The sequence below is a fragment of the Cryptomeria japonica genome, chromosome 9 (genome assembly GCF_030272615.1).
Source record: "Cryptomeria japonica chromosome 9, Sugi_1.0, whole genome shotgun sequence".
Lineage (NCBI taxonomy): Eukaryota > Viridiplantae > Streptophyta > Pinopsida > Cupressales > Cupressaceae > Cryptomeria > Cryptomeria japonica.
In genome coordinates, this window is record NC_081413.1 from 542,561,525 (window position 1) to 542,586,973 (window position 25,449).

The 25,449-nt window shown below is 34.4% G+C and overlaps 1 protein-coding gene across 2 annotated transcripts; it reads left to right on the top strand.

Moving 5' to 3' along the window:
- The first annotated feature begins 1,216 nt into the window (after positions 1-1,216).
- LOC131061023 (dihydrolipoyllysine-residue acetyltransferase component 2 of pyruvate dehydrogenase complex, mitochondrial) lies at positions 1,217-22,855 on the top strand. Of its 2 annotated transcripts, none has more exons than XM_057994532.2 (18): positions 1,217-1,444; positions 1,647-1,801; positions 2,422-2,591; positions 3,315-3,355; positions 10,252-10,307; positions 10,459-10,533; positions 10,656-10,748; positions 10,976-11,227; positions 11,369-11,390; positions 12,020-12,105; positions 12,251-12,336; positions 12,488-12,563; positions 20,857-20,924; positions 21,151-21,217; positions 21,365-21,460; positions 21,562-21,664; positions 21,842-21,937; positions 22,412-22,855. In XM_057994532.2, exons 1-18 carry the CDS (start codon positions 1,387-1,389, stop codon positions 22,480-22,482), a joined length of 1,671 nt encoding a protein of 556 aa, XP_057850515.2. In that variant the 5' UTR covers positions 1,217-1,386; the 3' UTR covers positions 22,483-22,855. The 2 variants fall into 2 exon arrangements, with proteins under 2 accessions (XP_057850515.2, XP_057850514.2); XM_057994531.2 differs by having other exon boundaries at positions 1,220-1,444; positions 11,369-11,441.
- Positions 22,856-25,449: the final 2,594 nt, after the last annotated feature.

Genomic DNA, 25,449 nt, shown 5'->3' on the forward strand with positions numbered 1-25,449 from the left:
CATACCAAAGAAATTGTAGTAATTTTTTTTTTTTGGTAGGAGTAAGACTGCTATTGAGACTGAAATTATATAAATTCAATTTGATTGTTTAAACTACATATTTTATTTTATTAATTATCTAAACCCAAATAATAACTTCAAACATATTTAACTTGAAATGTTTGAGTTTGATTTTGTAATTTTTTTATTAACTTTTTGAAGCACACTTCATAATCCATCAACAATGATGTCCATCATAAATCATAGAGTGATCCAAAATATTTTATAGTATTCATATAATTTTTTTGAAAACATTTCAAACTATTATCATGACATATAAAATTTCATATTAGCTTAATTTATTAAAAAAATAATGATTTATTTTAATCAAAATTAGACTTTACCCTTCACATCAAGTCTATATGACTGTTTTTCCACTTTTGAACCAGCTTAAAATTACTTTTTATATATATATGCCACTTTCAAGTTTTTAATAAGCTGAAAAACTTAATTATAGTATTCTAATTTATAAATAGATATTATAAATAATGTTTATTATAAAAATACAAATTGATTTAGAATATTTTGAAAAGATAAGATATAGTTTCTAATTTTTAACATGAATTCTAAGAATAGTTTCTAAGTTTTTATATGGATTTAGAAACTTGTCATAATAGATAAAATTTAATATGTTGACATTTATTATTAATAAATATTAACTCATTATCATTTAGTATTAATATATAATATATATGATTCTATAATGTTTATTATGAATATCTATTAATTTAGAATCTTTCTAAAATTAAACATAATTGTTAACAATTTTTTTTTATATAAATTTAAAAACTTTAAAAATCCATTAATATTTTTTTTTATATATCATTAATTTATTATTATTTTTTAAATTTAAGACAATTAATATTTTCTCAAAACATCCAATAGAAGACATTAAAATGACCACTTCATCCTAAAATTATCATTTGTAAATATCTATGTTGTCTTTTTCAAATTAAGGGTATGACCTAATGCCATACTATTGAAAAAAACTTTTTCTCCCCTTTAATGGCCCAAATTTAGTGTCATTAAAGACGTACGAGACCAGGATTTTTAGGATTTTTAAGCTTATAAAGCCTAAACTTAAAGTTTGACTAAAAATGTTCGTTGAAAATACTCTTAGCTGCACCAAACCTCCTTTGGGTACTCCCAACCCCTAAGTCAAACAAAAGTTACAAAATTGGAAAAATAATAAAAATAAAAACAAAAGAGAAACATATCTGCAAATGTAAGGGAAATTTATTTATTCTCCACTCACAGATTTATATACTGAAAGAGCTTCCCCTCACAAGGTTTCTGTGACGGAATCAGGGCTAAAAAACCCTTGAGGACCAAAGAATTTGATTAAGGATGGCGCAGACGATCGCGCCTCTGGCCCGCAGATCCACGCGTCACCTGCAAGGAAATGGTAAGCCCTTTAAATCAAGCCTTTTCTGATTGAAAATGGTGCCGAATTAAGTTGATCAAGAATCATTAGGTTTTTGGCATTCTTTTGGATTTAAAAAAAACGGAAAAATATTTATTATCAGCGAGTTATTTACAGTGAGGTGCCTGAATCAATCCATGCCATTTAGTTGGTACAGTAATTGAATTATTTACGTGTTTTGTAGGCATTTTTAGAGGCTTTGGGCGGGGCTACGCTGCGATCGCTTCTGATTTTGAGAGAAGATCAATAGCTAAAGGAGATGCGAAATCCAGCAATATATGCGAGGCTTTGGAAGCGCAGGAAGCGAAGCTGCAAGGATTCAATTCTAGTTTTCCTAAGGTATTTTTTAATTTTAGGGTTATTTATTGCTTTATGGAATGAAGTAAGGTGAACTGAGACTGCTTCGGAGACAAATCAATTTAATTGCATTACTGATTTGGGTAATGCTCATGCGTTATTCTTTACGGGAAGATGTGGGTTGTAATTTTATAATTGATGGTGGGTTATGAAGTTGTGAACCGAATTCTCTTGCTGTTTAAAATAGCACAGGTATTCCTGAAATCAATATCGCTTGATGTTGACGGGAGGAAGCTTAACAAAGTTAATAATTATTACTTATTTTCAAATAGCAACTAATATTGGAGTAACCCGATCTTATCACGAAATACATGATTTTTTAAACCTCTCTCTATCTCTCTCGTTTTCCTTAAAATTTTTCTTTTGAAAGTGGGATTTCGATTAAGGTCTGTTTCCAACTATTTCTGAAATTAGTATTTCCCAAATGTGATAATTATACTTATTTTCACATAGCAACTAATACTTGAGTAACATGATCTTGTCACGAAAAATAGGATTTTTTCTACCTCTCTCTATCACTCTCTTTTTGTTTAAAAAATATTCTCCTTGAAAGTAGATTTGAATTAAGGTCTGTTTACTATCATCGATGCTACTTTGTGCAGGATGCAGGTCATATAAACTGTAGGCAAACCCTGTCAACTGAATTATCAAGAAATGTGCAAACAAGCTCAATTCCAGTAATTGGCACATATTGCATGTTTGGACCAAGAAACAGTGGGCAGAGACAAATTCATTGGAACAGAATAGTCATGGATAATTTATCAGGAAAGAGGTAGGGATTTATTTTGATTACCTTGATTCAAGATGATGGGATGAGATAATGGCCTCTAAAATTGTGTTACTTAAGAAAATTCAAAATTGTTTCTGGGGCTATTGTATGGCTCGATTTGAGATTTCTTGAGTTCGGTTATGACTGCAAATAACTTTGTAATTGAGCCTAATATCATTGGATAGTGGATGGGTTAAAACTTAAAAGGAATCATATTCACTTTCTGCATCATTGATGTTACACACTTTGATTGGTCATAGGGATTGATGATTTTAATATGAAAATTAAGCTGGACATTTCGATATGCAGATGTCAATGTCTCTTTTTTCCAATTACTTAGGGTCTAAAGGGTAAGCTAATATTATGCAGAGCATTGGGCATGGTACTGTCAATACTTTTGCATGGGAAATATCTTTTGAGTTCACTATCCGTGGTTAATCTAACTTTCAATTCACCCACAAGAAGTTCACTTTCAATTCACCCACAAGAAGTTCACTTTCAATTCACCTGTAAGGGTTTTTGTTGATGCAAACCGTTAAATCTGGCTTTCAACTCACCCGCAAGGGTTCATGAATTATATATTTTTTTACTATTCTGTTGACAACAACTGTATTATTTTTGATCTCTGTTGTCTCTCGGATCTTAAGTGTTATCATAGTTTTCTTTTTGTTTATGTGTTTTTTATTTAACTTCTAATATAAGGTGAATTTTGTGCTCATATATCAGTGCATCAGCTTACTTGAAGCGGGGTTTTGCATCTGATGCTGGTAAGCTGATTTTACCCTTTCTCTTATACTGTGTTTATGGTTTTACTGGGTGAGTTCCAACTTCCATGAGCATCACTGCATATCTATGCTCCTCACTCCATCGCAAAATTGGCTTTACAATTATCTTTGGAGGCTATTCTTTACTTATGTCCATCTAAATCATCATTGCAAGAAATACAACATGGCCTGCTGCTTTTTCCAACACATCTTCCCCGAAAGGGTTTAATTTTATCCTTTTTGAATTATTAAGTTATCGGCAAATGTCATAAAGAAACTTGAGTTTAAGCTTTTTCTTCTCAATACTGTTGAAATAATGAGTACTATAGCAAGAATGTATTATACCTGCAAAATTTATGTGGTCTAGCCTTGACCTTGGGACTTAAATTATTTGTCTACTATGGTCAATTTCCTACCTGTTTTATCTTTATGCTAGATGGCGGTAATTTCTTTTGAATTATTTGCATACTGTGAACAGAGCTGTGAGTTATGGTTGTTATCACATAATTAAATAAGATATAATGTTTAGCTTCTAGTTCTCATCGGATATTGTTTTTGGTCATTGACTCTTCTAGTAGCAGATTTATGCCATAGTATGTGTTCAAGAATTGTCAATTTCGTATTAGTTGCAATTCATTTGATGTCTGTTAACTGTTAATCCCTTTTATAAGTTTAGTGCATCCAAATATTGACCATCTTATGATCAATAAATGTAGGTCGACTCATCTTTTATTCTTTCTTTCATTGTCATTAATGACGACTCTTCGTCGGATGATTTGGAGGAGGAAAACCCCTCTCCGGACACGGAAGGAAGGAGGAGATCCCGTAGACTTGCATCTAAGGGCTACTCAGAGGAAAAAACGAAAACCCAATATGTCTCTGAGGCTGAGAAGGAACGTATTGATGACAAGGAGAGGGAAGATCTTAAGGATGTGGACACTTCTGGGCCCCCTATGGATGCTGGAAATGCTAAGCTGGAAAGGGAACCTAAGGTCTTTATCAACCTGGTGGACCCGGAGGAGGCCATGAAAATGGTGGGCTTGGAGGATATGGGAGCCTAGGTGGTTAGTACCCCTGCTGAGGATGCGGTGAAGACGGTTGAGATAACCAAGGAGGACAAAGTGGATCTGGATGTGGAGACTGTGCATAACCAGGAGTAGAACAGGGAGGGTAGTGCTGCAGAGATTGAATTCCCCCAAGGGATTTCTACCATGGAGCAAATCCAGAGTATCAGTACGGAGGTCAAGACGATTGCGAAGTAGATTGAAAGCCTAGCGCCGCTCTTGGATGTGAAGGCCATCATTGATGAGGTTAAAGAGTTGAAACGAAGGATGGAGGTCCGTGATACTCAGATTATCAGTGTTAACAAATTTTGCCTGCAGGTCCTTCACAGCTCGGCTCTGACTCTCTCCCTCCTGTGAGAGCATACTGCAGACAATGATGCTGATAAGGGGGAGGCTAGGGAACTGTATAAGTTCCTCTTTAATGAATGGAACAGGGTCATAGATTTGGCAGGAGTTCGCAAGTCGACCCTTTAGGTTTTGTTTTGCTGGTCTTTGGTGGGGCTGGTGTCCCTTGTGTTTTGTTGGTTCGAACTCTTGCTGTTTTTTGGTTCTAAAAGACTATAGCTTTTAACTGTTTTTGTGCTGTTCTAGTGTTGTAATGGTGCTGTTGATAGTTCATGCTATGTAAAGGGTCAGTGCCCTAGTTCTCACTGCTTTTTTAATCAAAAACATTTGACCATTTTGATAAGTAAAATTAAAATAAAAAAATATATTGAAAGCTTGCTTTTATCTCATGTTGTATTTTTCCACAATGACCCCAACAACACTGCCTAACCAAGCATGCCGTCCACAAAGAAAATTTATGAACAATTCATTCACTTTATCTCAGGGTTGCTGTAATTATTTTATACCCAATACTTTTGATTTTGATCCAAATTTCTAATGTGGTATTTTACTTTTTAAAATGAAGTTCCTGGGTAAACGTTTTTAACATGACTGGTGATGCTGGCATGACACTAGAGGGCATGACACGCCCTCTAGTACCAGGTGAAACGCTTTTGACCTGGAGCTATGGATTGGTGAGTTCACAATCGGGGAACCTCATCACCATTTAACAAAGCTAAGGCTCACATCTGTGAGCACATTGGACCAGCAAAGGCACAAGTCTTGTGATCACAATGCCCCAGTGGGGGTTCTAACCTTGGTGGTGTCAACAACACCACCACTTAACCAACACGCTATGGGAAGAACCCCGAATTTCTAATGTGGTATTATGGTAGTTAGAATTTCCAAATTTTATCTTAGGTTTCTCATGCTGTATGTTGCACGCCTCTTCTTCAAGACACTTGATAATTGAATTGCCCATCCATAGGAATCATTTTTTGAACTTTATTTAAGGGGGCACCTTTTCTGCATATAGTAGCAAGATTTGACTGTCAGTGGTGTTGGGACTCAGTACTTTAGTGTCGATTCTTTTTCCATTAAGTCTCTCTTCTGGTGTTCAATTAGGTTTCTTCAACCCTTATCTATAACTGGTCAGAGAGTAACTTGAGTGGGTTTCTATTTCTGCATTTTGCCTAAGCATGAACCTCTATGTACATTGATCAGGCCAAAAACTTGCTTAAGTCTGCAAAAATTCCAAGCCTAGGCTATTTCTTAGGTGTTTTCAGTGTTCTATCGGCTTGTTTGTAATATCCCTGGTAAATTGTTAATTTCTAGGGCAGGTTTAACCACTAAAACAGCCCAGGTCTAATTATCAAACTCCAGGTCAAATGCATATGCATCCAGATTTAAATTACATTACAGATTCTTATTAATGCGAAATCGATCATACAGGAATAAACACTGCTAATTCTGGCCAAAACAGACTTGTTCAGATTATAACATTCAATTCAGAATTACAAAGTATGCTATAGTTTATAAAATCTGAAGTATCTCCCTTAGTGACACAGTGCTCAGAATTAGAAAATATAACAGCTAACAATGTTTACGCGCAGATTGCCTGGTGTGTGGTGTCTGAAGGTGATTTCAGGCTGCAGGTGTATGCACAAACCCAGTGTAACTCAATTGAGATTTGTAATCCAACGTGTTAGCCTGTTACCAGCTGCTACACCCTTCCCCCTTTTCAGACACTGTTCACAGAACTGGGTACTCAAATGGATTGAGTTCAATTCGGCTCCTACAATCGCTACCCATGTGGAGCGATTTCCAGATTTTGATATCTGCTGCAATAACTTGGATCAGCCTGTCTCTTTAATCCTTCTGTGTCCAAGACACCTCCATTTGCAACCTACTTTAATTGCCTTTATCAAGATTGGTGTTCGGTGTTGACTGGGTGTGACTTCATCGGGTGCAATTCCTCTTCTTAGTGCAGGTGCTGCTGATCTGATCTTTATCACCAATGAAAGGAATCTCAATGATTTTCCTTTGGATCTCAACTCCCTCTGTCGTGAACCAAAATTGATCTACCTGAATAACAAACTTGATCTCATTATAATGCAGGTTTCTAATTTGTAAAATGTTCACACAGGTAAGTGAGGTTTTCATCCCACTTATATAGATTTGGAATTGAGGTTTGTGTGCCAAATCCAGTGAATGCGAGCAGCAGAAGAAAAAAGATACTAAAAATCCTTCCTTGATGATACTTTGAGTTTCCAACTTCTTTAATTATACCTGATCACATAGTTGAAAGAGCAGGTCGGCCTCCAAAAAAGAAAACGAGTTGGTGCCCAAAATTTATATTTGAACACCTTATTAATTTTTTTTTGCTAATTGTTGGTTCTATTGAGATGTTGGGTTGCCGGACTTGGTTAGCCAACCTTCCATTCCCACTTCCATGATTCCTTTCCTTCTGAAATTTTTGTCTTTTGGCATTAGAGTATTGGGTATCTCTTAAATAGCTACCATTTTCTTGTTTCTGTGAAACTTCGAAGCTTAGCGACTTGCCTTAAGTTCCTCATTTCCATTGGACTTTCGCAGTTTTTCATACATTCATCCCCACCTCTCTATATCAGTCCTCATTGCATCAAATTGCCTATCTTTCAGGATTGGGAAATCAAGAAAACCTTTATCATCATGCTCATTAGCTTCCTTTTGAGGTTCAATTCTTGTTTTGAAAAAACTTCCCAAGTCTTTTGGAGTCTAGATTTTTGGGATTTCCATTACTTGATACACATTCTAGTGTATGTCCAACTTGCAAACCCCACCGTTCATTCTTTTGGAGTTAGGATTATGCTGTTTCCTCTACCTGGTATATTTGTAAGCATTTTCTCAATTGTCAATCTGAGGCACATTAAGGCTCTTTTCTGCCTTCCTTCATCTCATATGACTTTCTCATCCTCAATTCCTAATAGCTTGACCATGAGCACAAGATATGACTTTTCCCCAACCCTTGATAATTCAAATATCTCGCTTGTTTTTTGCTAGCTTCCCACCAACTTTTTGGAACAGCTTGGAAAGGGCATGTGGTTGCTGAAAATGGTCCAGATACATTAGAAAAGTACTAATAGCTGTTAGAGACATCTTTTTGCGGCCTGAGGAAAATTAACATGTATTTTTGGCTCATGAATCAAGTTGTTTCCATGGCGGTTTGCTGCATGTGGTTAGAGTTTCATTTATGGTTGGATTTGGCCCTGCACCTACCCATGGATGCCCAAAACTGCATTTTGACCTTTATTCCATGGATTTGATTTGTTGGAATACTATAACCATGGTGAAATCATTATAGGTGATGGATTTGTTGGTTGTTGAAAAGGTGACAATGCTCTGGGAATGCCATAAATGATCCAATGAGTTGTGTAATTACCAGATATGATTCAGAGGTACATATAAAAGGATTGTTTAATTCAAAAGAAGGCAGATCGAAAGGGTTGTAATTGTTTGACACCATATCCTAAATTATTAGAGTGGTGGAAGGTGCAGAGCTCAATCTTCACTCCATCATCAGGCCGCATATTGAGCTGATTTTGTGGGTGTTTTGTGGCTCTCCGCATGTGAATTTGAAGGCTATTAATAGTCAAAATGATGCTGAATGGAAAGGAGTTTGTTTTCTCATGCTTCCAGATGGATTTGCAGATTTTTAAGGGGTGATTTTTGTGCAAAGCATTTATCACAATGGCAATGGCTAATCCTTTGTACCACACACCAATGCCTCTTCCCCAGGATTAGATTTTCTTGCTGCAGTCTATATATGCAACTTCTTTAGTCATTGCAAGGGTTGGTTTGTTTGGGTTTTTGCTGATTAGAGTAGAGAGTCGTCTTGGGTTTCAATTGTTGGTAGTGGATCTGCCATTAAAATTTATCACTAAGATATAGAGGGATAGCTATTGTAGCACATGTTTGTAAACAATTATCTCCTTGGCCAGGCATTAATATTTTAGAGGGGTTTTAGGGTTTCAAGGTGTGATTGGTCCTTTCCTTGTAATTTCTCTTCCACCACATATGCTGGTGTAGTTGTAAATAGGTATTTGAAAATATCGCGGCATTTAATCAATTACATATTTGTTATATATGATTGTTTTTTACTTGCTATAAATGAATATTGATGAGTTCAGAGAGGGATAGCTAATAGAACTGTTTATTTGCATCGTATCGCTGCTGTTCCTTGTGATCTCTACTTGAATTGGTTGGATATAACCTTATTACTTACATATGGTACCGGTCATCAAAAACCTTAACTTTCCACATTCATTAAAATTATTAGAATTATTGACCAGTAATTGTAGGAATAGAAGCAGGTTTGCACACTTGGTGTTTATGATTCAAAGCTGCAGGCCAGGGATAAGTTTTGTGGAATGAACTGCTATATATTTTGTGAATCATTTCTAGCACTTTATAGTTTATAATCTTCCAATGTCTATTAACTACCTGAAACAATTTTAAGCGACCACATGATGGGCATTATATGTGGATGCATGTGTACAGTATTAAATCAGCTTTAAAAGAGGTCTACACAGCCTACTTAAACTAGCGACAAAATTAAGAGTTGAGCATGCAAATTTTGGTAAAGCTTCTGTCTTATTTTGATTGCCCATTTGTTTGATTTAAATATGTGTTCATTTATACTTATGGAAACAACCTTTCAGTTTTAAGCTGAACCCAAAGAGCAGGAGAGTTTACCCACTCTCATAGTTAACCTTTAACTTTTTCAAATCTGTAGATGAGCCTATCTTTACCTTCAAGATGACAAATCTCTAGCCCTGGAGGTGAAGGAAAGCTCTAGGATTTTGGGCCTGCTGTTTTAGGACCTAACAAGTTTTTTACTGGAAATCCAATTGGTAATCTTATACTTGTCAGATACTTGCTATACAAGTTAACAGTAAGATATTGGATACCAACATTGCCTCCGAAAATTTATTAGTGCTTGTCTCATTTATATGGTTAATTATTATAATTAACAGTTGAACTTATTTTACACATCATTTATATTGTTTTGTGTCTAAAGACTTTAAACTATAGGGTTTTAAGCTTTTATATTGTTTCAGTAAAATTGGAACTTCAGTTTCAGTTTGCACACCCTTTATATTGTTTTGTGTCTCAATTGTAGGGTTTTAGGCTTTTATGTTGTTTCGTCTGTTTCCTGTTTGTACTGGTTCTTACAATTATTGTCAAAATACTTGATCAAAATCAATATATAAAAAAATACTATAGGTCATAAACATGTTTCAGACTTGATGTGGAGCATTTGCTATCACTTATACATCTCAATTATTTTGTGTTATGCATATCTTTACTGGCAATATGGAGTACTTTTCTACATCTACATCATACTATTATTTGGGCTTTTGTATTTGACCTTTTACATTATTGGTAGTTAAGGTATATATAATTATAAGATTCTGGTCAATAGCTACATTCTTTATTGTCAGATAGATAACAATAAATCCTTTGTTGCAGGGCTTCCTCCACATGAGGAGATTGGAATGCCATCACTTTCCCCAACAATGACAGAGGTAGATTTCATATTATAATGGGCAGTCTCATCTTAAAACTAGGATTGGTGTGTATTTCCAAGTCAATAACCAACCAGGAAGTTAATGCTTGAAAAAATTTCAAGCATCCAAACCTGCGATCTCATGTAGTATCCATTGTACTGTTTTTTAGGGGAACATTGTAAAGTGGCGTGTTAAAGAGGGAGATAAAGTTTCCCCTGGAGATGTACTCTGCGAAATTGAAACTGTAAACATCACCTCTACCTTTTTATGTTCTCAGTTATTCTTGTGTTAAATGCTATTTGATTCCTTTTTCTTACTTATTCTGTAATTCTTCTAAGGGTGCTCATAGTGAAGAAATGCTTTTAGGATAAAGCAACACTTGACATGGAGAGTATGGAGGAAGGGTTTGTTGCAAAGATTCTTCGGGATGATGGAACAAAGGAAATCAAAGTTGGCGAGGTACACATGATTTCAAAAAAATATCAGTCTTGGTCTATAAGTTTTACTATAATGCTTTAGATTAAGTTCTTTGCTTGGGTTTCAAGTTGTTTCTCAAGTTGTAATTGTGACCTTTGTATGTGTCCATGTGCTAATGCGCGGTGAGTTCTGTTCTATTCAATTGGTGTATAGTGAAATTATTGAGTTGCTTAAGTCATCAAATTTTTATCATCATGGTTTTCAATCAGGTGATAGTAATCACAGTGGAAGATGAGGCCGACATTGCAAAGTTTAAGGATTACAGTCCTTCAGGACAGGGTGCTGCAACGGCTCCAGTAAAAGATTCTTCGAAGGAAAAGAGTTCTTCACCACCTCCACCAAAGGAAGATGCTCTAAGTTCTACTGAAACTCCTAAAGCAGAGAAGGCAGCAGCAGTTCCTCAAGCTGAAGATCGCATTTTTGCTACTCCTATTGCAAGAAAGATGGCAGAGGATCATAAGGTTGGTTTTGTGAATGCTGCAGCTGCTCAAGTAGCTCTATTTAGTATTAGTTATCTGGGGTTTTCGAATCAGTTATGTGCCCCTCTTAATAATTTCTGCATTTCTGACTCTGGTTACTTCCTATTTGATGCCACTGTCTAGGTGCCTATTTCAAGCATAAAAGGTACTGGCCCTAATGGACGCATTGTTAAGGCTGATATAGAGGATTATTTAGGTGAGAGTATGTTGGGTTTTGTATAGTCTGCATATTGAGACTATTCCAAACATGTTGAGCCTGTCATGCATTTGTTAATCATTTCAAAATTTTTGGAGCTTCTAAATACATTTTTTTTGCTTGGAATATCTCTGTTATAAGATTGTTGTTCCAAACATTGATAGACTAATTGATCAATTCACATTGCTTTTGTTTTGCAAGCCATGTTTCCCTGTTGCTTGAGATTTTAATTTTTAACAGGTTTCATCACTAGTGAATTAATTGCTAGATTCTAAGGATGACAAAATTGAAAATACTGCTCATTTTCAAAATATATATGTTTGACTGCGATGTAAATTAGCTATCCAAAGACATCTTGTGTTGGGTACTTGTGAAATTATCATGAGGGGGAAAATATAACTGTGTTGTTGAGGGCAATTTTTTTGTTATATGGACACTAGTTTTGTAGTTGACATTGATTCAGTTTTGTAGTTTAGTTGTTAACTATAATTCAGAGTCTAAAACATAAATGCGAATGCATAACTGGTATAAATTTTTTATAATAATTTTTTTTGCAACGTATATGTTTCATAATGCAGCTTCAAGTGCAAAGCCTGCAAAACCTTCTGTGTCTCCTACCATGACACTTGAGTATGCAGACATACCGCATTCCCAGATAAGGAAGGTGAGAATGAAAATAGAGTTGATGCTTTTGATTTTATGAGGTTTCAAATCTCTGCTGAAGAACTTATAACTTTCATTTAATTGAGCTTGTCCTTGGTCCATAACTCATAGTTGACTGACAATAAACATTCATATTACTTGTTCAGGTTACAGCTTCGCGTCTTCTTCTTTCTAAACAGACAATTCCTCACTACTATTTGACAGTTGATACACGCGTTGACAAGCTTATTGAGTAATGAAATTGAATTCTTATTTTTTAGGTTTATTTATTTTGCTGCCTTTATACATTTGCCATTTGATCTTAATTTTTATTATAGTGAAATCCATAATGACTCAAATCTTCTGAAGGAATTTAATGTTTTCCTAATTAATTATTATGCCAGGTTACGTAGCCGCCTCAATGCTGCACAAGAATCATCTGGTGGGAAAAGGATTTCTGTCAATGATTTTGTAATTAAGGTTAGTTGTGATTAAATCTATGAGTAGTTTAGTTGTAATTAATATATGAGTAGTTTAGTTGTAATTAATATATGAGTAGTTTAGTTGTAATTAATCTATGAGTAGTTCCTACAAGTTATAATTTTTTGCCTTTTCAAAACCCATCTTGTACCAATAACTCAACCTGGGATGGAAATGGGCATATACCATACTAAGAATGGTGGGTTTCAATGTTGGGTGATAAAGTAGGTTGATAGCTATAGGAAACTATATGAGATGGGGAAGCATTAAATACATATAGAGATGGGAAACAAAAAGTAAGAGAACACATAGAAATGATTGTGTTAAAGTAAGAGAACAGGTGAAAAGGTATGAAATTGGGGGCCGTGGGAGATGGCTGGGCGTCCTGGGGTGGTTGGAGGACTCTTCAGAGTCCCCAGACATCTTAGGGACATCCCGATGGAGCTGGTGGTGGGGGATGTTTCCCCCAAGTCCCTGTGTTTCAGAAATGTGAGGATTTCTGTGGTTGTGGGGGTGGGGGGAGATGCACCTCCGTGGAACATTGCTATTTTCAAATATGATAAAAGCAGAGTTGCATGGACATGGATACAAATACTGGATGCAAATATGAGTTTCTTAAGACCATATGATATAGATACTGTTGGATACGCTATTCATAAAAAACACATATATATAGCTGAATAAATAATATAGTTTAATAAAAATATATTATGTACCTAATAAATTAATTTAATTTATAATAAAGTTACTAGAGGAGGGGTGCTCTTGATTCTGTAATGACTTGAAGATTGTCTACAATTTCCAACCAGGTAAATATGTGTGCGAAAGTTACCATCTTGTATTAGAAGGGCTAGAAGAGGAAATAGGAGGGCGTCAAAATTAACACACTGGTCTTATGACATTAGCACTTTTGGGACAAGTAAAAATGTTAGTAAATTAGAGATCATTTTGCCCATGCGGTTGAGAAAGATACATAAAAAGAACAAAACGAATGTGCTCCTACAATGGAATTATCAGTTGCTCTACTTGTACTTCAAAGTGGTGCATCTGATTTTGTAATGTTATCATTGTGCTCAGCTTCAAAATACGAGTGGCACCTCTAAAGCATTATATGTAAATGCTGTAAAGACAGTCTCGTTTGGGGATGAATTTTTGATGGATTAAACCTCAGCCAAAATGGAGACAACTAGAGGAGAGTCACCCAAAGGTCGACGGACTGGAATACCCCGTGAACTGGAAAGTACATCTTTCAATGATACCATAATATAGCTTTTGCGACATTTTTTAGGTTAATGACTGGACCAAGTTTTCTCTGATGTAGCATGCAAAATAGGATCAACAAGTTTGTATAAGCCTGTAAACATTGCTTGGCCTAATGCCTAGATCAATTATTTTATCTTGTTTTATGTAAGAAATAATACACTTTATCCCGCAAAATTGACTAGAATCGTAGGATTTTTTTTAATCTAATTAAAATTGACCAGAATGTTTAGATTTTTTGGTAATCTAATAGAGTAAATTTTTGTTCAAGCCTAGAACATACCCAACATTCTATACTAAATGTTTTGATGCCATTTTTGAGTACATTTCTCACAACACCTAATTTTCTAACTATATATTGCTTAATCAAATTCATTGTATTTCCACAGTCCATGTTGATATTATGCAAGATTTCTGGATTAAACTGTGAAAATTTTTGCATCAACGTTTTGGGTCACACTCTGTGAACCATCATCAGGATGAGAAGAAAAAATATCAACATGGTTCACGGAGTGTGACCTGAAACGTTGATGCAAAAGTTTTCACAGTTTAATCCAGAAATCCTGCATAATATATATTGCTTGCCATCACCAACCAAATAGAATGCTTGTGACTATCATCAAGTAATATGCTCAACATACTAGCCTTTTTGACATGTGAAGTGTTTGGATGAGCCTAAATAAAAAAGCCAACAAAAACCCAACACAATCGAATCCAGAAACAATATTGTACAGCATTATGGATTGCGAAAACTTGATATCATTAATAGAAAAACCAACAGCTACTCTTAACACTGTTTGAAAAAGCCATCCATGCAAACCCCTCATCATGGTTTTCTTCTGGAATAGCTTCCATATTAGCTTCATTTTGTGGTTTGTAGAATAGGCCATATTGTCTTTTCTTGCATTCTTTCTTAACATGCCCAATTTTTTGCTAGAAAAAAGCATTGTACCTTTCTCTGTGGTCGTGAAATGAGAGAAGGGGAACAATAGTTTGTAATTTGAAGTTGAATTCTTAGAAGTAACTTCATTTTTCTGTTCTTGTTGATGTGCCTTTGCCATAGATATGAACCAATCTTGTCAAAGGTCAAAGTCAGCCTTTCTGCCAATTGGCCCAAAGACTGCAAAAGTCTCAAAAGAGGGTGGCATGCTGTTGATTATTAGAGCAAGTATATCTTCCTTGTCCACTGGTTTGTTGACTGTGGTGAGTTTATGTTAAAGATCTTTAAGTTTCAAAAGATTTTCTAACAAAAACTCACCCTCATACAATTTAGTAGAAAGTACAAGACCAACCCTTTTTCAGAAGTTTGGTACTAATCCAAGGTACCTCAGAATGCACTAGTAGACATAGCACTTAGGGATTAAATTATTAGACATATGTAACTTAAGCAATAATAGGGCTTCCCTATGACATTTGTCAAAGTCATTTGGATTGTTGGTTGGGCTAGTTTTAGTGTTTAACAGTATTCTATTACTCTTCTGTTAATCAACAATAGTGAGTATTTTGTAACTACATGTTAAAATTTTGACCATTTAACTTATGGTTCTTTGGCAGAACAAGATTTTGAACATTTGCTACTGAAAACAATATTGATATACAGACACACAAGATTCAGACCCTAAAAATCCCTTTAACTTGACCCAAAATATAAACTCTGTCTGAAACCCTAATACTAAGTTTTTGCAAATTCCCTAAAGACTAAAGTTTAAATCCCATCAAAATAAATTTGACTTCCCAGCAATTTAGACAAAGTTCGGATACTTCACTGAATTTGTACAGCTTGGACAGAAAAAGTTCATTTTTGTATACCCTTCTTGAAAATTCCAGACCTTGAATTTCAACTTTTATTAACTCATTTTTTTACATACAAACCAGAGTAGTGGTTTGCAGAATTTTTTTTACCCATGACATGGCCTAGCTGTGACTTCAAAAACAAACTTCGGAAGAATGCCTGTTACTTTCTTCTGCCCATTGGTAAAGCTCTTATCTGACCTTGCTTTTGCATGCATTTTGATTGATTTTTGTCTGTGATCTGGTGCTTTTGCTCACAGTTTTTACTAATTTTCTGCCTTTAGACTTCCTCTGCATGCTCTATCCCATGGTTTCTGCCCAAAAATTGGCATTTTTTGTGATGTCTTCTTTTTGAGGATATTCTTTAAAATAATAGAATTCACTCAAGATATGATAGTTTTATCAAGAATTGCAATCTACATAAATATATTCAAGTCAATACATCCTTGCACAATACCCAAGTTGATCAAATCATGAATTCCCCGTAAAGACCTTGCAAATCTGCTGGAGCTAAAAGACCATGTCCCTAACTCAACAGTGATGAAACTAAGGACCTCGTCCGAGTTTGTGAAGGGTAGGAAAAATACTTTGTCCCTCCAAACCCTAACTCACCCTATGAGCCCGGATTGTGTCTGGTGACAATACCAAGGGTCCCATCCCTAGTTTGCCAAAGGGTAGGAAAAGACCCTGCCTCCCTATCCTTCCAAGCCTTAGCCCACCCCATGGGCCCGGACCCTGTCCAGTTCACAAGTACTAACTAGAATTTAAAATTGATGACTTGGTGTATTTGATAGACTATTGCTAAATAATATTTTTTGATGGAATTACCAATCAATTCTCTGAGTAATACTTGAGTGTTCTTAGGAATAATTCTTGAATGGATTTCTAAAATTATATTTATTGTTGAGTGAATTTCTGGAATTCTGCCTTGAATTGAATTATTTTATTGATTGTAGATGATTGTAATTTGACATTCTAAAATGATTGTTTATTGATTTCTGAATTTGTATATGTAGTTGAATGAATTGATATTTTATGATGAAAATCTGATTTGGTGAATCTCCATTGACGATTGTTGGATGATTGAATGATTTCCTTTGATAAATTCATGAGTGATTATTTAGTAATTGCTGATTTGATGTGTTGGTGAGTGATGGTTGAATAATTGCTGAATTGATAGAGAGATGATTGAATCCTTGGAATGATTTCTCCTTTATTTTATCGGTGAAAGAGTCACCACCTTTCACAAGAATTGAGTCACAACCCTTTGTTACCAACTTTCGAGAATAATAAATTATTTTCCAAATCTCTTGGATTCCTTTATTGCTGAGTGTCATTCTGAATATCTGGTTTGAATTGTTGTGATCTGAATTGATGCCTCTCCAAATGGTTTGATCTCCTTGTTATATCTTAAAATTGGGAGGGAGTTGCACGTTTTCACTATTTTCACCCTTTGAAAGAGTCACAACTATTCATCCTTAATTACTTTCTTTTGAAAACAATTATTTATTTTATATTTCCTCAAGTTACTTATATTTTCCTCCATTCCTTTCCAAGGTGATGACTGATTCACTCTTTATACCTTTAATCCTCCAATAGTCATAACTCTATATTTCATGCCTTTCAACCATTCATGAAACTTAATTTATATTTTATAACTTTGAAGAGTCAAAACTATTCATCCTTAATTGCCTTCTTTTGAAAACAATTATTTATCAGCGTTACCCAGAAACGTCACTGATCTTGTAAAATTTTCAAAACCATCCCGGAAACTCGAAAACGGTCAACTTTTTCATTGGAGACCGTTTGACCATCCCCGGGATGGCTGGGGACGCCCAAGCCATCCCCCGACCGTCCCGGGGACAGACAGCCATTTCTGGCGGCAGATGCATTTAAAAACCAAATTTTTTCTATAAAAAATATTTTTCATTGTTTCGATCTATGTCGAACATTCAACAATCAGAAAACAATCATTAAAATTTGCAAACAAATTTGCCGTAAAAAGTGTGTTAATTTTTTATTAAATTTTCTTTTAGTTAGGCGCTTTTTTTTCTAGGGTTTTTTGATAGCTTTTCTTATATACAGCTCGATGAAACACAATATTAATCTACAGAAGCAACATCATGGGCATGAGCAAAGGGTAATAAAGGGCGAACAAACTTTCACCAGCGACCACAGCATGTCTGACGTGACCCAGCAGGCTGATGCACCTGCAACACTTACACGATTCCTACGTGAAAAAAATTTAAACGCTTTTTAGGTTTTTTTCGAAAGTTTTTTTATTGATATTCTATGAATGTTTTTTTTATTCGTGAGGATTTATATTATCTATGAAAATTTAAAGACACTTTTTACCTTTCATTTTTTTGGTCCTCTTTTTCTTAATTCTATAAAAAATTAAAAATACATTTCTAAAGCTTGTATTTTTAATTTAAATATTGACTTTAACTTCAATTTTTTTTTAAATAGTATATATTTTTTATAAAAAACTAATATTTAATTATTATAAATTTAAATTTAAGAACTTCCCTTTCAAAATAATAGTTAAACTAATTTGATAGTTTATTGAGTATATTCTTATATGTTAAAAAAAAATTTAATCTATGTAAGGCGAATTAAATGTCAAATTTATTTCCAAACATTTTACCCTTGTTGAACTTCATCCGAATTTTATTCTTCTTGAACTCAAACTCGAATTTGAACCTTGTGACATAGGTTTCAATGAATTATCTATGAAATCTATGAAATTGAAATTTGAACTCTCATTTGATTCATTTGATCATGATGCTATCCTATGTTCTTAATCTTATTCTATGATGATTCTATTTGATTCGTTTGATGCTATGTTTCTTAGTTATATGATGATTCGATGAATGATCGTTTTAATGTTTTTAGATTTAGAATCTAGATTCAGATTTATAAATGTTATTATGTTGCTGTAATCAATGTTTACTGTGTTACAATGCTATATAAATTTCAGATTTCCCCATATGATCATTGATTCAATGATTTTAGATTTAGAATCTAGATTCTGATTTATAAATGTTATTATTTTGCTGTGATCGATGTTCACTGTGTTTCAATGCAATATAAATTTCAGATTTCCCCATATATATATATATATATATAGCCATCCCCTGCTCTAGGAAAAAAGAAACGTCCCAGAAACCCGTTTCCCCGTCCTTGAAACTCGGGTTAACATAGTTATTTATTTCATATTTCCTCAAGTTACTTATATTTTCCTCCATTCCTTTCCAAGTTGATGATTGATTCACTCCTTTTATACCTTTAATCCTCCAATATTCATAACTCTTTATTTCATGCCCTTTAACTATTCATGAAACTTAATTAAATTTATATTTTATAATTATATTATGTTTTATTTTTAATATTTTAATTTTTTTATTAAATCCTATTTCAAAAAGGGGATATTACAATTTTTCTTTGCGTGACCTCTGCAAACTGTTGAAATTTGAAGTTTAAAACTTCCACGATTGTCATTTCTGGCCGAAGCTCACGATTTTTTCATCCCCCTTATGCTTGCAACCTCTTCAACATGCTGTGTCTAGGATTTTTGCCCTTAATGCATTTTCATGAATTTCACAGCCGTGATCCTCCTTTGACTGTCTCCAACTTGTGATCTTGATGACTGTTTTGTTTTGTCTCTTATGACTTCCTCTCTTCCTGAACTTCAAAGTCCATATGATTAGTGTTGTCCTTGACTGACTAGGCTTCCTGAACACATTCCAGTTTTGGTACCAATGGTGGTGAAAACTTAAGAAATGAGATTAGAGCAGTTCATTATATTATTGAAAATATACTAAAATAGAAATTAGTTACTTTCTAAGAACAGAATTTAGTTACAAAGACTGCAGTTATATCTTCATTAAAGATCACTACATAATAGTCTAACTACTAACTTATTACTTATGAGCGTAGACATACAGTTTATTATGTCATTATACAACTATTCTAATAATCTGACAGCTGGCTTTTCTGGGAAGTATTAGTGTATATTTATAGACACCATATTTCTTCAGGCCATGGAGATAAGTTAGAATGCTTCAGGTAAAAACTAAGAGATTTTGAATAAAAAATCTAAAAATTCTCAGTTTTTTTACTAGAAGCATTCTATTTTATTTGTGCACAGTTGACTAAGACATCTCTAAGACGTGCAGCATGTTTATGCTTTTTGTTGTTTCTGTCTGTGTTGTTCTCTTTAAAATGCAAGTTAACAGAGTTTTTCAGGTCTAAAACACTTCAGTGCTCTGACATCGTACTGGAAAAATGATTGTGTGAGACATACAGAGAAAGGAAATAAGTTTGTTTATGCCTTATGGCCATCTTTTCAATTCCTTTGTTCATCCCAACACATATTCAACAATTTGCAGTATTGTTAGGATATTTATCTACCTGAATTTGTGGCATGATGGATTCTCTTATGGTTACTTAATTTTTTGATTGATACACCAAGACAAGTTGTGGGAGGAAACTGTCTTCTCTTACTCTGTGTTTGCAAGTATGCCAATTTTCCAAAATATGCTATTTGTGAGGATAACAGCTGGTTTTGTGGACATTCCATTTTGTCTCTGAAGTAATGGGCAATGCCAATGCCAAATTTATGCACAAGCCTTGTCACAAGGTCAAAAGATAAGGTGGTACAAAACCAGAAATAAAGTAAAACATATAATTCTTCTGTTCTGCAAGGGGGTTCCTGTTGACCAATAGGTGTGCTGGCCATGCTTGGACCTAAAGTTCACCTCTATCTTTATATTTGCTATTGATTGCTAATTGCAAATTGTAAATCTGTCGTTCAATAATGACTTTCACATTAATTTCTTAGCATAAATTTGGCGCATCACCAGGCCCATAGCTGGGCAGGGAATTTTAAATTTCGCTTTAACCTTCAACAGGGAGATGTCCTCTGGGCAACAGTCTATCTTAGTAGGACATTAACAGACCATTTGTGAACCTGAGTTTCTCACTTTTAAATGTGTCCCATTTATCACTACACAAGCCTTTGGACAAGACTTAACATATTAAGCTCATGTTTGAAACATTTCGTCCCTTCCCTTTTGATGATAACAAATATTGTAGTTACCTCTCTCTTTTCGCTCAGATTCTATTGTTATCTTAGATGTTAACAGAGTTGCATTTATTCCTCAATGCATTACTAGATTCTAAATACCAAGATGTACTATATAGTGGGTTAGTTATTTAATCAAACACTTGCCTTCCACAGGCAGCTGCGTTAGCTCTTCGCAAGGTTCCCCAGTGCAATAGCTCATGGACAGATGAATTTATTCGACAGTAAGTATCTTTGACCATTAACAAATTACTGATTTAAAAGGAGAACAGAACATGTATGCATTTCATGGCCTTTTGTTCTGATTTACCAGATACAGTAAGCATATTTGACCATTAGCAAATTACTGCTTTAAAAGAGAACAAAACAGGTATAATTTTGATGGTCATTTATCCTGATTTAACAGATACAATACTCACTTCTAATTGAAATATGCTTTTTTGATTGCAGGTATAATAACATAAACATCAGCATTGCAGTACAAACAGATAATGGTTTGTTTGTCCCAGTTGTTAAAGTATGGAATCTAGTGTCCCTTTATACTTCAATTCTAATTTAATGGTTTTTTCACATACACGAGTGCCCTCATCAACTAGATTTTATATCGTTTAATTTAGATAGATCTATCAACATCAGAGAGTTCTTAATGGGATTTTATTTACAGGATGCAGATAAGAAGGGTTTGTCCCTCATTTCAGAGGATGTGAAGCATTTGGCACAGAAGGCAAAAGAGAATGCTCTGAAACCAGCTGATTATGAGGTAGTTTGTTTCAATTTAGTTACAAATATTGAAGGAACTATATATATGTGATGACCTAGATCTGAACACAATGAATCTGTCTAATAATGCTGATCATGCAGGGTGGCACGTTCACAGTATCAAATTTGGGAGGTCCATTTGGAATAAAACAATTTTGTGCTATCATCAATCCTCCACAGGCAGGAATTCTGGCCGTTGGTTCAGGTAAAATTATTTTGAGCATTTTCTTTATTGTTATAAGTCAGATGGGACAGCTGAAGATAAGATAAATTGACAACTATGATGCAAATATAAATCATTGGTTTCAATGAAGATTGGCTAAATTTTGACTATTGTATGAGGTAAATTGACTGCTGATTGGACAAGTATATGTTTGAACAGCTGAAAAACGACTTGTCCCAGGATCAGCTAATGAACAATTTGAGGTTGGTTCATTCATGTCAGTTACACTTAGCTGTGATCACCGAGTCATTGATGGTAAGTATATATAACTGTAGTCTTTGTTTTACTTCAGCCAGATTAGTTTTACACAAAAAGGTTATTGAATAAAAAATTTGCAAATTGCAGCGGGTGGAAACCAATAGATTGTAATTTTTAAGACAAATATTTGAGTAATTATAGAAGTATAAATGGGCCATAGCAAAGATGTAAAAGCATAGCCACCAGGAAACTCCAGTAAAGAGATGACGATTATGTCTTTGTTTTCATACCAACAACTTCTGGTGATTGTATTTGTATATAACATAGTTTACTTCAGTACCCTCATTTGAATGTTTTCCCCATCTCTGTACCACCATGTGCACCACTGCATCTCCAAGTGTCTTTAAAAATCTTCCCCGTTAATTTTGCATCTTTTACTTTGCTTGTGAGCAGTGCAATTTTCTTACATATAATTAAGTTGTGTGTTTTTTCATTTTCCTGTTCATTTTGATAATTATTTGTATTTATCAGGTGCAATTGGCGCTCAATGGCTTGGGGCATTTAAAGGATATATTGAGGATCCTATGACAATGCTACTCTAAAGAGTTGTTCAAAGGGGCTGGAACTAGGTTGGCATTTGTTGAAGCAATAAATCTGGTCAAGGTTGTATTAAAGTCATTTTTAACATGACAGAAGGCATTTTTTTGCAACATTTTTTTAAAGCATTCTCTTTAGAAGGGCACTTTAGTTCACAAGGTGAGATTTACCTGCTTGAATAAATCAGGGTGAGTGAGATTTCACTCTCACAGGAGAGGCTGGTCATTTTGCAGCTTCCATAAGGATGCAGAAGAAACTTATGAACGATTTTTGCTGGAAGGCTATTCAAAATGGATACATTTGAGGCTCTTTGCAATTTGGGCAGACAATTTTGTTAAACTTTATTCAATTCCAAATGTGTGCTTATATTCATGTTCATATCATAAACGTGTTTGTTACTTGCTTTCATGGGTATTGTTGGCATAGATTATAGAAAGAAGAATCATTTACACATAAATTTGCCGGGAAAGTTTTCCACGTTAAGTAATAATTGAGTCAATTCTTAAACTGTAAATTTATTTTTCCTAAGAACTATAATTTGACACATGAATGCTGCTGTGTTTTCCTCTTGGTTGACAGGTTTACTCTGGTGACCCTGAAACCATGTTTATATTCTGGTTAAACTCTCTAGTCATGTGGTCTACTCTAGTCATTAGTCAATCTCAAAATATTTGAGTTATTTTTGAGCAACTGCCATTAGATGCAAGACTTATCTTTGTGACTTCTCATTATTGCAATTTTGCTCAGCGATTTAATTAAATGCTAATTTCTAAACTACTGAAAATAACAGTGTCAAATGTGTGTGATCATTAAGTTATCTGAATTAAATGTTATTGAGCTAGTGAAATTTTGAACATGGATTTACATTGCTAGAATGAAGGCTAATATTGCCATATTAATCTTATGGCCCTTACTCCATTGATAATTTTTGTTTCACGAGTTGCATACACCCATATTGTTATCAGAATATTTGTAGTTCCATTCAAGTCCTTTGTAGAATGAGAATCATTTCAGAATAATATTAATTTACTGATGGAATGTATATTTCGTCATTTTTAAGCGCAACTTGGCAAATATATGATATAATTCAGCATCATTGGATTTACTAAAATACAGAAAAATAGTACCATATTTTATGTCTACAAATATATTCTGATATTTGTGATTCTTGTATTTTAAATTTTCGTACAGTTAAATTTTAAGCAATTTGTATCTTTTCAAAATGCATTCATATGATTTTAGAGGTGAATGGTTTTTTCTTTTGATGTGATTATTTTGATTGTGTTGATGTGGTAGTCTTTATTCATGACATTCGTATACATGCGTTGATGTCTATTTTTAATTTGGTACAACAGATGCAAGATTTTGGTTTATTTCATTATATTCCCTGAAGCCCTTGCTGAGAGTGGAAACAATAAGATGGACGTCCAATAGAATGGTGAGGATGACAATAGTCTCTCTATAAAAGGAAAACAATATTTCAAGGTGAATGCTAAGGTATAGATATAATTGTGCTATTCAAAATATAATAAGAAATTTAAGAAGTGGACACAAAAAACTTAAGGTACATTAACTGTACGCAATGTTACTGAAAAGGAAAACAATTCTTTTGTTTATTTAAAATTGTCTAGGTCATGCGGTAATATGAGACGAGATTTTTGTTGATAGTATGGGTAAGTAAGAAGATGGTGGTGATTTCATATTAAGTCACTAGTCCGTCATGTGACAATGAGGGGCAACTGTTGAGATGACATTATTAATCTGAACATGGAGGATGGTGTTAATAAAAATGCACTCAAAATTTGAAGGAAAATCATGTTGGTATTTCAGCAGATGAAGTAAGGGTTGGCTGTGATGAAGCGGCTCGGATACATTCCATCTGAAGGAAAATACTTTGGGCATGAAGGGCATTGGTACTAAGAAAGAAAAATATAAGATTGGTTTGTGAGAGCAATATAAAGAAGAAAAGGTTTAAGATATATTTCCCTTGAGAAATGATAAGAGAATATTAGAAGCTGTCCTTAAAGAGAAGCATTCTGATTCGGATCATCATTTGATGAAGAATGTTGAAAATTACATCTTGAAAGGCCTAAATGGCATAAAGGGGATCGATCAAAACCAAAGCAAAGGAGCTTATGAACATTTCACTTCAAATAACTTTCCTTTTTAATGGAGGAGAAGGGTAACAAAGTTCAAAGATTAGATTTGAGAGGATGAAACACTTAAATATCCTCTTTTCATATGTTGGTTTACCAAATAATTTTAATTTAGTAGTTGAGACAAGTGCATAGTGGAAAGGTGACACTTGTCAGCTAGTATTACATGGTTTTATGTTAAAAAAAGATGGATCAATTTTAAACTCAATTGAGCTTTTGGAGATCAAAATCCTTTCAAATTGAGGGAGAGGTACAACTAATGTCACTCAAAGAGGTAAAGTTAGATTAAAAAAAAGAATTTTGAACACAAACAACTCCTAGATGAAGTGGCACCAGTTCCATATAATGAAAGAAGATGAGAAGAGATCTTCAAACCACCCCTTTTGGTGATGAACAAAAACCTTCGAGGATGTACGAATCTTAAAATGATAGTGGCACATATCCTAGATGAAGTGGCACCAGTTCCATATAATGAAAGAAGATGAGAAGAGATCTTCAAACCACCCCTTTTGGTGATGAACAAAAACCTTCAAGGATGTACGAATCTTAAAATGATAGTGGCACATACCAAAAATGAGAAAAGGCAAGGAGAAGAGATTCAAACCCTCGCTTTTGTTAGTGAACAAAAACTTCCAAGCATGTATAGATCTTATTGGAGTTGTTAGGAAGCTAGGGGATAGGGGCCCATAGTGGAGTGGGCTACCTTTGGGGTCCATGTGGATAAAAAATTAATAAAAAATACACCACCACATAATGAATATTTTGGTTGACCTAAAAAATTCAATTTCGCTTAGGTGTACACTACTCATTGGTCAA